General features: G+C 38.6%; 2 protein-coding genes across 3 annotated transcripts; one reads left to right on the top strand and one right to left on the bottom strand.

The window, feature by feature from the left end:
• The first annotated feature begins 103 nt into the window (after positions 1-103).
• LOC116917179 (E3 ubiquitin-protein ligase RNF185) lies at positions 104-7,165 on the top strand. Of its 2 annotated transcripts, XM_045170137.1 has the most exons (6): positions 104-168; positions 5,806-5,882; positions 5,977-6,153; positions 6,231-6,414; positions 6,755-6,866; positions 6,922-7,165. In XM_045170137.1, the coding sequence occupies exons 3-6, from the start codon at positions 5,984-5,986 to the stop codon at positions 7,029-7,031; spliced, it is 576 nt and encodes a 191-aa protein (XP_045026072.1). In that variant the 5' UTR covers positions 104-168; positions 5,806-5,882; positions 5,977-5,983; the 3' UTR covers positions 7,032-7,165. The 2 variants fall into 2 exon arrangements, with proteins under 2 accessions (XP_045026072.1, XP_032778446.1); XM_032922555.2 differs by lacking the exon at positions 104-168 and having other exon boundaries at positions 5,952-6,153.
• Positions 7,166-7,653: 488 nt separating this feature from the next.
• Positions 7,654-10,688, bottom strand: LOC116917171 (anaphase-promoting complex subunit 7). Its single transcript, XM_045170138.1, is given in 13 exon segments — positions 7,654-7,784; positions 7,846-7,966; positions 8,037-8,195; positions 8,260-8,296; positions 8,359-8,437; positions 8,519-8,663; positions 8,722-8,825; positions 8,899-8,964; positions 9,026-9,163; positions 9,231-9,414; positions 9,487-9,804; positions 9,848-10,065; positions 10,305-10,688. Coding segments are annotated over 13 exon segments (1,710 nt in total). The 5' UTR covers positions 10,371-10,688; the 3' UTR covers positions 7,654-7,709.
• Positions 10,689-12,544: the final 1,856 nt, after the last annotated feature.

The following is a 12,544-nucleotide window of genomic DNA, read 5'->3' as shown; positions in this document are numbered from 1 at the left end:
AGTGAACTGTAAATGTTTGATTTTAATTTTACACTTCACATGTTCACAGTTGAGTTCAGTTCACACTACTACACTAGACAGTCAAAAGTGGAGTGGAATTGATTAATACTGGCAACCTTTACGACGTAGTTGAAGGTTTGTATTGGATAGTCAGTGGTAGCATACCGAATGTTGCTGTAAAAGCTGAGTTCTGTTTGTGCTTTCACCGGCTAAGGTTGTGTTTCTTTGTGTCGCGTAAGTTCCACAGTGGAAAGGGTAAAGAAAAACCCCCAATTTTTGTAGTTTTGTTACCGTTCCTTAACGCCATAAGACGCTAGGATAAAATAAGCGCACCCATCCCCCCTTTTTTCTCATGGCCCAGCAGGGCCAGGGATCCAGGGCTACACGTGTGTCTAGCAGGAAATCAGTGAAAAATTAAAATTAAAGCCTGTACAGTGCATTGGTACAAATCAGAGAGGAATAAAATGGATGTCCAGATTGCGGAATTTAACTGGCCGGGAAAGAGTAGGAACTGGCCACCGCTCATAATAAAAATGAAAAACGGTAGTAGCTACGAAAATTTACCACTCTCGGAGCAGAATAAGATTGCAGCGGAAATCCAAAAGGAAATTGGATCCGTCAAAAACAGTTATCCCGGAAGAGGTGGAGACCTCTTCGTGCAAGTAGGTGAAGAGGAAGCCTTCAACAGATTAAGAGAGATCAAGAGGTTAGGTGGACAAGATGTCGACGTTCAGTTACCGAAGCGGTTGCTATATAACATGGGCGTCATCTCAAATGTGTCCATAGATTATGAAGATGAGGAAATAAAAACCGCTTTGGAAGAACAAGGGGTAGTGGAGGCCAGAAGAATTACACGCAAAAATGACGGAAGGGGAGAAGACATACGAACCAATATGGTGCAGTTAACTTTCAAAGGTGAACCCGGACAGAAGTTAACGGACAGGGTAAAATTAGGTTTCGTCTCACACCCCGTTAGACCCTTCTACCGTTCCCCCTACAAATGTAAAAAGTGTTATAGGCTGGGTCATCTACAGACTTTCTGCAAAAGTCAGCAAGCATGCCACAGGTGTGGATCCATTCATAAGGAAGATGTGGAATGCAAGATGTATTGCGTAAACTGCGGCCAAAAAGACGAGCATACATCGGATGATACGAAATGTCCAAAGTACCAGCAACTGAAAAAGGAGATCCAACTAATAGACCGCAGGAAGCCGCACATAAATGAGAACAAGGATTGGGGAAAAATCATTCCCAGCTGGAGAGTAGGAGAGGAAGATATGGTCACGAGTGGACCGGCAGCATGGGGGAGGACAACAGAGGATCCATCTGTGATAGAAGAAATAAAATCGTTAAAGAAAACAGTCTCGGAGCTTACGAAAGAAATCCACGATTTAAAAATACAGAAAATACCGAAGATTGAAAACAGGATAACTACGGTGGAGGCCCAAGGAAAAGCATTAGAACGGGACGTAAAAAAAACAAAGCTAATTTCACCCTCATCAGATCCCAAATGCAAAAAATGATGGACATGATACAAAAAATGGCTGAAGGGGAAGAACTAGAAGCAGAGGATATGGAAGTAGCCCTTAGTGAAGGTTTCTACGGACTAGAACCTGAGAACGAAACTCCTGAAGAAATACTTCAAAACGAATTCGACAAAAGAAAGCAAATTGATTGGCAGGATGAGACTTCACCAGGCAAGATAAGGGGACTAAAACAAACTACAAACGACCCTAGGCCACTAAGTACCCCACAGAAAAAGCTCAAGGTAACAACAACTACCAGAAAATGACTAGACAACAACAATCTAAGTTAAGATGTCTGCAATGGAATGCAAGCAGCCTAAATAAAGCAAAATACGAAGAATTCAAAAAATACCTATGTTCAATTAAACCTCATATAATTTTTCTTAGCGAAACTCACTGGAAGAGCCAAACAAATTTTAGTTTTCCTGGTTATGCACTCTACCGCACAGACCGCACAGATAAAAAAGGAGGCGGAGTAGCACTCCTTATAAGTTTAGCACTAAACCCAACACCTATGCGCCATCGCCAAATTAGAAACCTGGAGTGGGTGGGAGCAAGTTTTTACACGCCAGTAGGACCAGTGGATGCCATTTCAGTCTACTGTCCAAGAGGAAATGCGTCTACAAAGGACATTAATCAATTAATGAACACACGAAATGAGCTGATTGTAGCCGGAGACTTTAACGCCCATCATGAGATGTGGGAAAACACCAACAAATCTAATAAATGCGGAAAGGCACTAAGTGAGATACTAGAAACTAGCTTATCGATTGAATTAATCACACCGCCAAATATCGGGACTCGTTTTAAAACCAACACCAGAAGCATGTCCACAATAGACCTAATGATGGCATCTCCAATACTAGCATTTAAAGCAACGGCAAGACAAGGGCAATCAATGGATAGTGATCACATACCTATTATCGTAGACATGGAAAATGTTGCACCTTCGGAAAATATCCCCCAGCAACATGGGACTTTAGATCCGGAAAATGGGTGGAATGGAACCAAGACCTACACAACAGACTGAATATACAAGATTTTAAAAACACAGATAACGTCGACGAAGCAAATAGAATCCTTACCTCAGCGATGATCGATGCAGGAATGAAGTGGTTTAATTTCAAACCGAGGAGGCCCATCACCAAGTTAACCAAATCCTGGTGGACACAGGAATGTAGTAAGAAGTGCGCAGAAGTCAGAAGAATGGAACGAACATGGAGAAAAGATCCCTTAAACGCCTCGAAACGGGCAGTATACCGGAAAGCACTGGCAGAAAAAAGAAAATTTTTATTAAATAAACGCCGGAATGCATGGGGAAAATATCTCGAAGAACTGGGACCAAGAAATGACCCCCAGAAAATGTGGTCGTTAATGAAAACCATGCTTGGTACAGCAAGGAAAGGCCAAACGGTTCCAAAAACGATTAAAAATGCACAGTCTGAACTGACATTCGATCCAGAGGCTATATCGGAAATTTTGCTGAATTCGATGTTTGAGCCAGCATGCAAATCTCCTCCTGAACTAAACAGAAACAAGTCTTTAACACTACAGGAGGCCTTACGCAAAGAAGAAAGGGTGGCACTAAACTCTCCACTAAAAACACAAGAAATAGAAGAGGCCATGAGAAGTCTGACGCATACAGCACCCGGTCCAGACACCATCCCAAATACAATGATCAAGCAGCTATCGAAAGAAAACAGAGAACAAATCGCAACATTTTATAACCTAATACTGAGGACAGGACGGCTACCGCTGGTCTGGAAAGAGGCTCACGTAGTACCCCTACTAAAAGCAGGAAAAAGCGCAGAATCAGCGCAATCTTTTAGGCCAGTCGCACTGACCGCAACCCTCTGCAAACTCTTGGAGAAGGTACTGGCAAAACGAATAAACTATTACCTGGAAAAACACAAAAAGCTACTAAAGGCGCAAGACGGGTTCAGAAAAAAACGAGGCACCACAGATGCTCTCACTCGATTAGACTGCTTCGTAAAAAATGGATGGAGGAAAAACAACAAAGTATATGGCATATTCCTGGACATAGCCAAAGCCTTTGACTCAGTATCCCCAAGGGCAATCGCTTGGAAATTAGCCGAAAGCGGAGTAGAAGGATCGATGTTAAGGCTGATAAGTGACTTCATGAAAAACAGGACATACAAACTAAAAATGGAAAATCGAACCCACGGGTGCACTCCAGACCAAAAGAGGAGTCCCGCAAGGATCAGTGTTGAGCCCCATCCTCTTCAACGTGATGATGGCAGATCTGCCCTCCCCACCCAAAGGGTTAGAACTTATAGTGTATGCGGATGACGTGACAATTCTTATAGAAGCCGAAACGGAAGAAAAGGCGGAAACAACGGCTCAAGTCTACCTGGATAAAATAGCAAGATGGTGCACCCAACAAGGCATGAACCTATCAGCGGAAAAGACGGCAGGAATGAAATTTGAAAGGAATGCAAGCAATTCAGAGGTCTTGTTTTTCCTACAGGGGAGAAGAATAAAATTTCACGAAAACGTCACCCTCTTAGGAGTGGAGGTGGATAAAAAGCTCACCTGGCGGAAACACATCGCGAAGGTAGAACAAAGGATCAGGAGAGCAGGAACCGCTATTAGTGGAATTGCAACACGGAGGATGGCACCGGAGCTGAGGACGCTGAGACACCTCTACACAGCATGCATACAATCGGTGGCGGATTATGGGGCGGCAGTATACGGGGGAGCGGCCAAATCAAACCTATCCCGAGTTAACACGGTACTGCATGAAGCCATAAGGAAAATCCTGGGCGCTCAAAAAAGCACGACGCTACCAGACCTATATGCAGAATTAGGAGTAATGGACATACAAACAAGAATAAGAATGCTTACCACAAGAATTGCTCTCCAAATAATTAGCAACCAAGAGCATCCTTTACGGGATCTGCTATTAAAGGAGGTGCAGGCGCCGACAACTTGGAAGTCTTACTCAACACCAGCGGTGATAAAAGCTACATGGGACATACGCGGTATGAGGCTCAAAATCAAGGAAATGGAAAACAACCAACCAACTCCCCCACCGTGGGACGAAAGGGTTTATGAATGCACAGAACTGGACATCACAAAGAAAGGCGCAACCGAGAACTTGTTGCAAGCACGGTTGCTGCTACAGGAAGAGCTAAATACGCTTCCTCCACAAACAGTGATAGCCTACACAGATGGATCCGCCAAAGACGAAACCTATACATGTGCAGTTTTCATCCCTGAAATCAACCTACAAAAGGCATGGAAAATCGAAGGGATTAAATCCATCTTTAAAGCAGAAGAGATTGCAATCCTGAACTGTCTCAAACACACGTACCAAAGAGAAGATTATCCAAGCATGGTAGTGGTATGCACTGACTCGAAATCATGTGTCCAGTACCTAAGCAATCTCCCTTATAGGGACATGGACTCAACAAGTCTAGAGATCTGGAATCTAACAAAGTGCCTGAAGAACTCGGGCTGCAAAACCAAGATAATATGGATTCCCAGTCACTGTGGAATCAAGGGAAATGAATTTGTGGACCAGCTAGCTAAACAAGCTTTGACGGATCCAGGAGTAGAAAGAATCCAAAGCTTGCCGCGCATTGAAACCCTGAAAAAGAAAAAGGAAAGGAGATAAGTAAAGACTGGTATGAAAAGATACGAGCAAGTTATACCTTCATTGCAGCAAACATTGAATCCTCGCACATAGACTACCATCGCTTTCACAAGAACAGAGAAGCATCATGCACAATTCACAGATTGCGAACCGGGATGAATAATTTACAATACAGCTTGTATAAAAGAAACATGGCAGAAGACGGGGGATGCAGATGGGGCTGTGAAACCATGGAAACCGAAGAACACATACTAATGGAATGTCCACAATTCTATAGTAAGAGAGAAAAACTTAGAAGATTTTTAATACAACAAAATGCACCATGGAACAAGAAAACCTTACTAGGGCTCAACTATGAAATTCCAAATGCCCTAAGAAGAAACATTATAAACAGAGTAGCAACCTACCTAAAGAACGCAGGACTGACCTATAAAATTTGAACAATGCAAACATACGTCAGCCAAACGCTCACTAAACACATGCTAAACACTAAACAAGAAACAAAGGATAACAAATGTAGCATCAAGAATCAAAGAACCCCTACTCACCAGGAAAGATTGAAACCGTAAAGGACATCTGGTGGTGTATATGAGCTTCAACGAAGCTTAAGGCAGCATTGCGTCTAGCAGCTGCAGCACCCATACAACATAAAAAAAAAAAAAAATGTTGCTGTGAAAGATATTGGACTGATGTCAAAATTAAGAGGAAAAGCTTAACGTTTAACTCGTTCACGATTAATAGTAAATATTCTATTTTTTTACACCATTTTATTCTCGTGTGTTCTTCTCATGGTGTAATTTTAAAACAAGTTTTTGACCTATTAATACCTTTTAGAATTAGAATGGCTGTGGACGAAGAATCTGACACGTCTCCACGAAATAGTACAGGAGGTGAAAACACAGAGAATAAGCGAAACGAAGGCAGAGGAGAAGAAGAGAGAGCCTTTGAATGTAATATATGTCTAGATACTGCAAAAGATGCAGTGATTAGTATGTGTGGACACCTATTTTGGTAAAAATATTTTATATTGTGCTTTGGTAATGCAAACTGAATGTTGTTTTGTTTGTATTTATCTTTTGTTTGAGAAGCTGGCCCTGTTTGCATCAGTGGCTTGAAACAAGACCAAACAGACAGTCATGCCCCGTCTGTAAAGCTGCGATAAGCAGGGATAAGGTTATACCTTTGTATGGACGTGGGGGCTCAAAAGAAGATCCGAGAGAAAAACTGCCTCCTAGGCCCCAAGGTCAAAGAACAGAACCAGAAAATACAGGGGTATGCTTATTTTTCTTTTTGTTAATGTTGTGATTATATGTCAGCCAAATTGCCTGTAGGAGGGAAAGTTCTTTTTAAATTTGATAACACTAGACTTATTTTTACAGCATTTATGTGTCATTAATGTTAAACAAAACCTGGCTCAGCAAAAGACTGCATTTCTTCAAAGTGTGTGTGATAATTAGAGTATAAAGTTCATTAACATAATGTAAATGAACTTATTAACTTGAAGGATATCAGTTGCTGTTACATAACCGTACTTTACGGTTATCGTTAGTAAGCTAACGAAAAACATGAAACTGATGATGTCGATTTTCAATAACTCTTTGAATTACCCTAGGCCTTTTCCAATTTTGGATTCGATGGAGGATTTCAAATGTCATTTGGAATTGGCGCCTTCCCTTTTGGACTCTTTGCTTCCACTTTCAATTTTGGCGATCCTGTCATCAGAGGTGAAATGTTATTCTTAACGAAAAACAGTTCAATTCATAATAGCTGCTTATGTAGGTCATGGTGCCCACGGGACAAATCCTGCCAATTTGGAAGATGAACGATTTTTGTCACAATTATTTCTCTGGGTTGCAATTCTTTTTATCTTTTGGTTACTGGTAGCTTAAACCTATGGTTTTCTGTGTTGTATATTTTTTATCATCAAGATTCCGGGAAATTTATACTTGTTGAAGTGTTTCTCGAAATTTTCTAGATAGTGGATTTATATATATATAAAGATTACAAGTGAAACGTCCTGAAACGATTGTTAATGCCTTTATTTCTTAACATATATTCTGTAGCGGTAGTAAGAAGTCGTGAATGAGAAGAATCTACGGCGAAACGCTATTAATTCAGATACAACACCTGTTCAGTTATGGAACTGATTTTGCTGTAGGATCAATTCGATTATCTATATTAGCTCTGCTGAGCTTCGGTGTCCCCATCAGTAAACTATTCTTTGGCATCCCATGAAATGCGATTGAACATGGACAATGAAAAAAAAAAGCAAAAATAATAATATGAACATTGTAGAATCGTGACCGAAACATCCGATGCCACTTGTGAAGAATTATTCGCACATCTATCAGAAACAGAGGTAGACGCAAGTAACATTCCGAATAACTGAAAAGTAGGCCTACATAATATCTACACCTCCAAACGCTAAGCGTTATCTGAGCATACTAATTAATAAGTAATCCTAGCATCCTAAGAAAAGCGTTTTTCTAGTCCTCTAAGGAGTGTGAACAGTTCTTTCTCGAAGAAATGTATTTGCGATTTGTTTAAACATTGCGTCATGAAACAATTTACCTGAACTGATCCAAGTTCATGTCGGCCCACATTCCGCCCATGGGGTCGATGTCAACTTCTTCAATGGTTGGCTAAAAACATTATGCAAGATATTATTGATAATGCAAATTTGCACCATACATTGTGTTTTACCTCTTCGTCAGAATCGGGAATATCATCTGCTTCCAAATCAAGATGGTTTTCCAATTTCGCAACCAGAGCATTTTCAAGCCTATTTATGGCCTCCATAGTTTTCACATTATTCGGCTCAATCCTAAAATTATCATAATTAACTCATTATTGCATCATAGTAGGCATCAGTACAAGAGCAAGTTTTGTAGTACATAAGCGCGGAATTATACTGTTCCAAAGCTTTATCCATCTCCCCGTTTTTTACCAGCAAGTCTCCTAATATATGATGTAGTCGATTTGACGGTTGTTGATTAATTTGCTTATTAAGAAGTTCAATAGCTTTCGATCTTTGACCAGCCTGTGCATATTTAGTTTAAGAATCGTATAGAAAAACTATTGCAGTTTTGTGGAGCACACTTACCTGCTCGTATGAAGTCGATTAAAAGAAACACGGCCGGTGCGTACCGAGAATCTAGACAAATATTGAATTTACGCTATTCGCTTTTGCGATTATTCGAATAATAATTGCTTTACCCATATTCAAAGCTCTTTCAAGGAAAACTTTGCCTTTTGCGGTCGTAACTGGATCTTTTAGAAGAACGGACGCATAAAGCTAGAAAGAAATTTGCGTATTCATCAAGGACGTCTAAATCGGCACATTTTCAAAAAGAACAAAACCAAATAAAATGCTAACCGTGAAAGTGCGTGGTGTGTGGCCGATGTGATGAAGAGAGCTGGCAGCCATATTTATGGCTTCTCGACTCCGCTGAAGGGCCAAGTAACAGTGAACTATACCACGATAGATTTCGAATCGATGTGGGGCTATTTGCAGTCCTTCCCTAACAAATTATTACTCAAAATGAGAGGAAGTTAAATATTTTAAACGTGTAGTGTTACCTGAAATGTGTTATCGCTTCTGGCCACTTCTTCATCTCTTGTAAAACCGTGCCCTTTAGAATAAGAGGCTCAATTCCAGGCGATGGTGTACAACACGTACATGCCTTCAGTCAACATAGCTCATTTATTAACATTGTTTACAGGAGTTTGCGAAACGCTTTGAAATATTTTGCTTACTTTGTGAGCAAGGTATAGAGCGCGGGTTAGCTTTCGTGACAGAAGATAATGGTACCCCATTGCTACCTAATTAAATCCATCTAAAACTTAAGTATGCAAATCACTGAAACTACACTTAGAATTTTACCCACGGCTCGAAGCTGGAATCGGAAACGGAAATAAGCTTGAGAGCAAGCGCTTCAAGCTCTGCGCTTTTTTTTTCATTCGCTAAAACGACGGCCAAAATATCCATGCCTTTTAACGACAGAGGATCAAGAGCGTGGGCCTTATCGCCCAAGAATTAAGCTGTTACATTACAAATTAATTTGTTGAATGTTGGAGAATAAACGTACTCGCTGAAGTGGCTGAAGGGCGCTTGTAAAATCTCCAGCCAAAAAAAAGGTTGTTCCTTGTGAGATCAAGTTTGTCACATCATCTTTTAGTAATGATGCATCTTGCAGATGGCAAAATATGGTAGAAGCACTAAGATATTCACAAGAATGAAGGTGGCACTGCCCTTTGATCCACTGAGCAATCCTTTAAAATTTTAGTTTCAAATTACAAGGACAAAGAAACAGAATTAACCATTAACACTTTTCTGTCACTTACCAATCTAAATTGTTTGATGGGTTTCCATTGAAAATTAAACGAACAAGTTCAACATAGCTAACCCCAAGTTTAATTAAAGCCAATGTAGCTTCAATGGCCAATGGACATTCACGTATCACCTCTTTATATGCTGATATGGCTGGACGTTCAAGCCCATTCATAACATACAATTTACCTAAAGCCATATTAACCTTAACAGAGCGTAGTTTGGCTGGGATGCCTTGCAATACCAGTAAAGCTTGTACCGGTTGCTTCAAAGCAAGGTGACAAATGTGCATCTGATAGCGAATCTCTAAAAATCATTTACAGCAGAAGAAACTATTTAAAAGAAAGAAACTATTTAAGAAAAGGCCAGGTAAACCTGTTCTCAGCAGAAAGTTCTTTTGCAGCACTGCTTCCTAGTCCCCTCTGTTTGGAAAGTGTTTTTCTTAAATCAAGTGCCTTCCTATAATACACCTCGGCCTTTCCATATTCCTTCTGTTCTAGAAAGGAATCAGCTAGGTAAACCATTGTTTGAGCTACGCTTGCAGGAGGTAAAAGCTCTGTGTTGTTGTCAGTTGCTGAAAGAACCATTGGAGCCTAGAGAATTCAAATATATATCTGCATTTCTTCCCAACAAGATGGATAATAAATTTGATTGGGAAGTATCAAGTGTTAACAGTAAGTGTCACTAACTAAGATGCAAGCTGGATATCTGATGATAGTTAGGTCTTAGGTTGGATAAGATAATAATAATAAGGCTAAAAAAATACGACATGCGATCGAATTCTTTCCTATATTCAGAAAAAAAGGCAAATATAAAAAAAAAATTTACTCACCAACGCAACAATATTTGTAAAAAGTTTGTTTTCGAACAGTATTTGAATCTGTTCTTGGAGAATCATAATAATTATTGAAGTATGGCGTAAAAATACCAAGTTGCTTAATCTGAACTGAAGAATGAGTCTTCAGTTTAATACTACTAAGAAAGTAATCAGATGTTGCAACTTAAAATTCTATGAGTATAAGTGCTTCTAGACGACGTTCGCTACGTTCGTTTCGACTTTCGATTCGACTCCTCAATATGAAGTCAACAAGACGACATGGGGCCAGAGTAAAGTGCGGACGCAGACTGCAGACTGGACAAACTGCGGACTTTTAGCCGCGGACCTACAAACAATTTGGCAGCAGTCCGCAGTATTATACGGTAATGCAGCATACCATGTGTAGTATCCTGCACAAAAAGAACAGCGATTTTTTTTTAAGCCATCAGTTTGCAGAATATTTTAATTATTTACTTTTTAAAATAGAGTTCCGGCAGATTTGGCGGTAAATCATCATAAGTAGCAAACACCCGCACCCCCCTTAAAAAAAACAAACAAAACCCACCTACCCCGCCAATAGGGACTGGCTTAAAAAAATAATTCAGTGTTCGGATTTTTCGTGCAGGATACGTACATATTTTTAAGAAACAGTTATCGAAAAACAATCGAACAAACAAAATGAGGTGATCGTCTGACAAGAGTAAATATTAGAAAATTTTAATGTTAAATACTATTATGAAATTAAGACTTCAATACAAATGGTCGCGCACGTTCTGGACGAAGCCTATGGCAAACGCGCCGTCACTTTTGGCCAATAGGGTGCGACACTTATCGTCCAGACGAGGCTATCGTCTCCGGATGACACTGGTATCTGTCCGGACTGCCCATACCCATTATTATTAGATGCGGCAGCTACAGAATGACGCTTACACTGTCATTTTTTTTTTTTTTTATATTTGTTTTAAAGTGAGTTGTATTTTATTATTTTAAAACTAAAGATATATGTTTAAAAAGAATAACACTTTTTAGTGAAAAAAATTTGCTGTATTTTATTTCTTTTAGACCTACGAAACAAATTTGACATTAGTAACAGACAGTAATTATATATTATTATTTGACTAGGTAAATTAATGATTTTTACCAATTAACAATTTATTTAGATTAGGAAATGTATAAAATTTTTACAGTGTTACTCACCAAAGCTTTAAATTTGCATTCAGTGTTGCTGCGTTTTCCATCCACGTTGGGAAGTACACTTTTTGATTAAGAAGGATCTATTGTGGCATTGAAAAATTAAACACTTATCAAACAGGTAACTTATTTCACAAAATTTTAATGTTATAGCCTGACATCACTCTTTTATTTTCCCTTTCCAGGTATCGGAATCCCACTAGTTAGGGCAACAACCAACAATTGAATAGAAGCAACCTTCTTTAGGAATAACTAAGACTATACCATTAAACTAATTATTATTTTTCAATTGTACAAATGTAATTAAATAATGAAACAATCAAAACAATTTGTTCATCATCTCACTCTTTATTTGCTTTATGTTGTTTATGAATAAAACACTTACTGCTTCTTTAAAATACATTGAGTTTTTTTATGTGTTCACATACATTCTTGGTAATTAAAACGTTGAATAATAAAAGTAAAAGTTAAATTCAAATTTGAATTATTGCATACGTGGGGACATATTTATTAAGTAATTTGCGGTTATCAAACTATAAAAATCGAACGAACAAAACTGCTAGATAAAAAAATAAAATAAATTTTATGTTTATTTTGGTTTAACCAAACAACGTACAAAATGCCATAAATATTAAAAATAATTAATATACGTTCTAAGTTTAGATTAATAAATTTTACGTCAATCGTTAAAGGGCTATCTATTTGGTGAATTTCATGAAAAAATATTGAAATGGAAAAAAATTCCATTTGAAAGAAATTTTTGCGTTTTGTCGCTTACGGTCAATATTGCGCTTGATCGATTAAACGCAAAAATTTCTTTCATTTGGAATTTTCTTCCATTTCAATATTTGGTCATGAAATTACCAAATAGATCGTTATGACGTTAAATCTAATTTTATTTTGACATTTAATGTATTATTATCTCAACTTTTAATATGATATTTTACTTCGATTTTTATAGTTTAGAGAACCCAAAAATATGGCGGCCATTTTGATGTAAGTTAAATTTGTACTGCTACACAAAAAACTCAATGTATTTTAAAGGTAATTTTATTCATAAACAA

The sequence above is a fragment of the Daphnia magna genome, linkage group LG2, assembly GCF_020631705.1.
Source record: "Daphnia magna isolate NIES linkage group LG2, ASM2063170v1.1, whole genome shotgun sequence".
In the NCBI taxonomy this organism is placed as follows: domain Eukaryota; kingdom Metazoa; phylum Arthropoda; class Branchiopoda; order Diplostraca; family Daphniidae; genus Daphnia; species Daphnia magna.
Note: the sequence above shows the minus strand (reverse complement) of the source record. Positions and strands in the feature narration are given on the sequence as shown.

Excerpts from the sequence above, each read along its gene's own strand:
- LOC116917179 (XM_045170137.1), top strand. The coding sequence starts at position 5,984 with ATGGCTGTGGACGAAGAATCTGACACGTCTCCACGAAATAGTACAGGA. Across the intron at positions 6,154-6,230 it reads ATGTGTGGACACCTATTTTG|CTGGCCCTGTTTGCATCAGT; the intron begins GTAAAAATATTT and ends TTGTTTGAGAAG. Across the intron at positions 6,415-6,754 it reads CAGAACCAGAAAATACAGGG|GCCTTTTCCAATTTTGGATT; the intron begins GTATGCTTATTT and ends GAATTACCCTAG.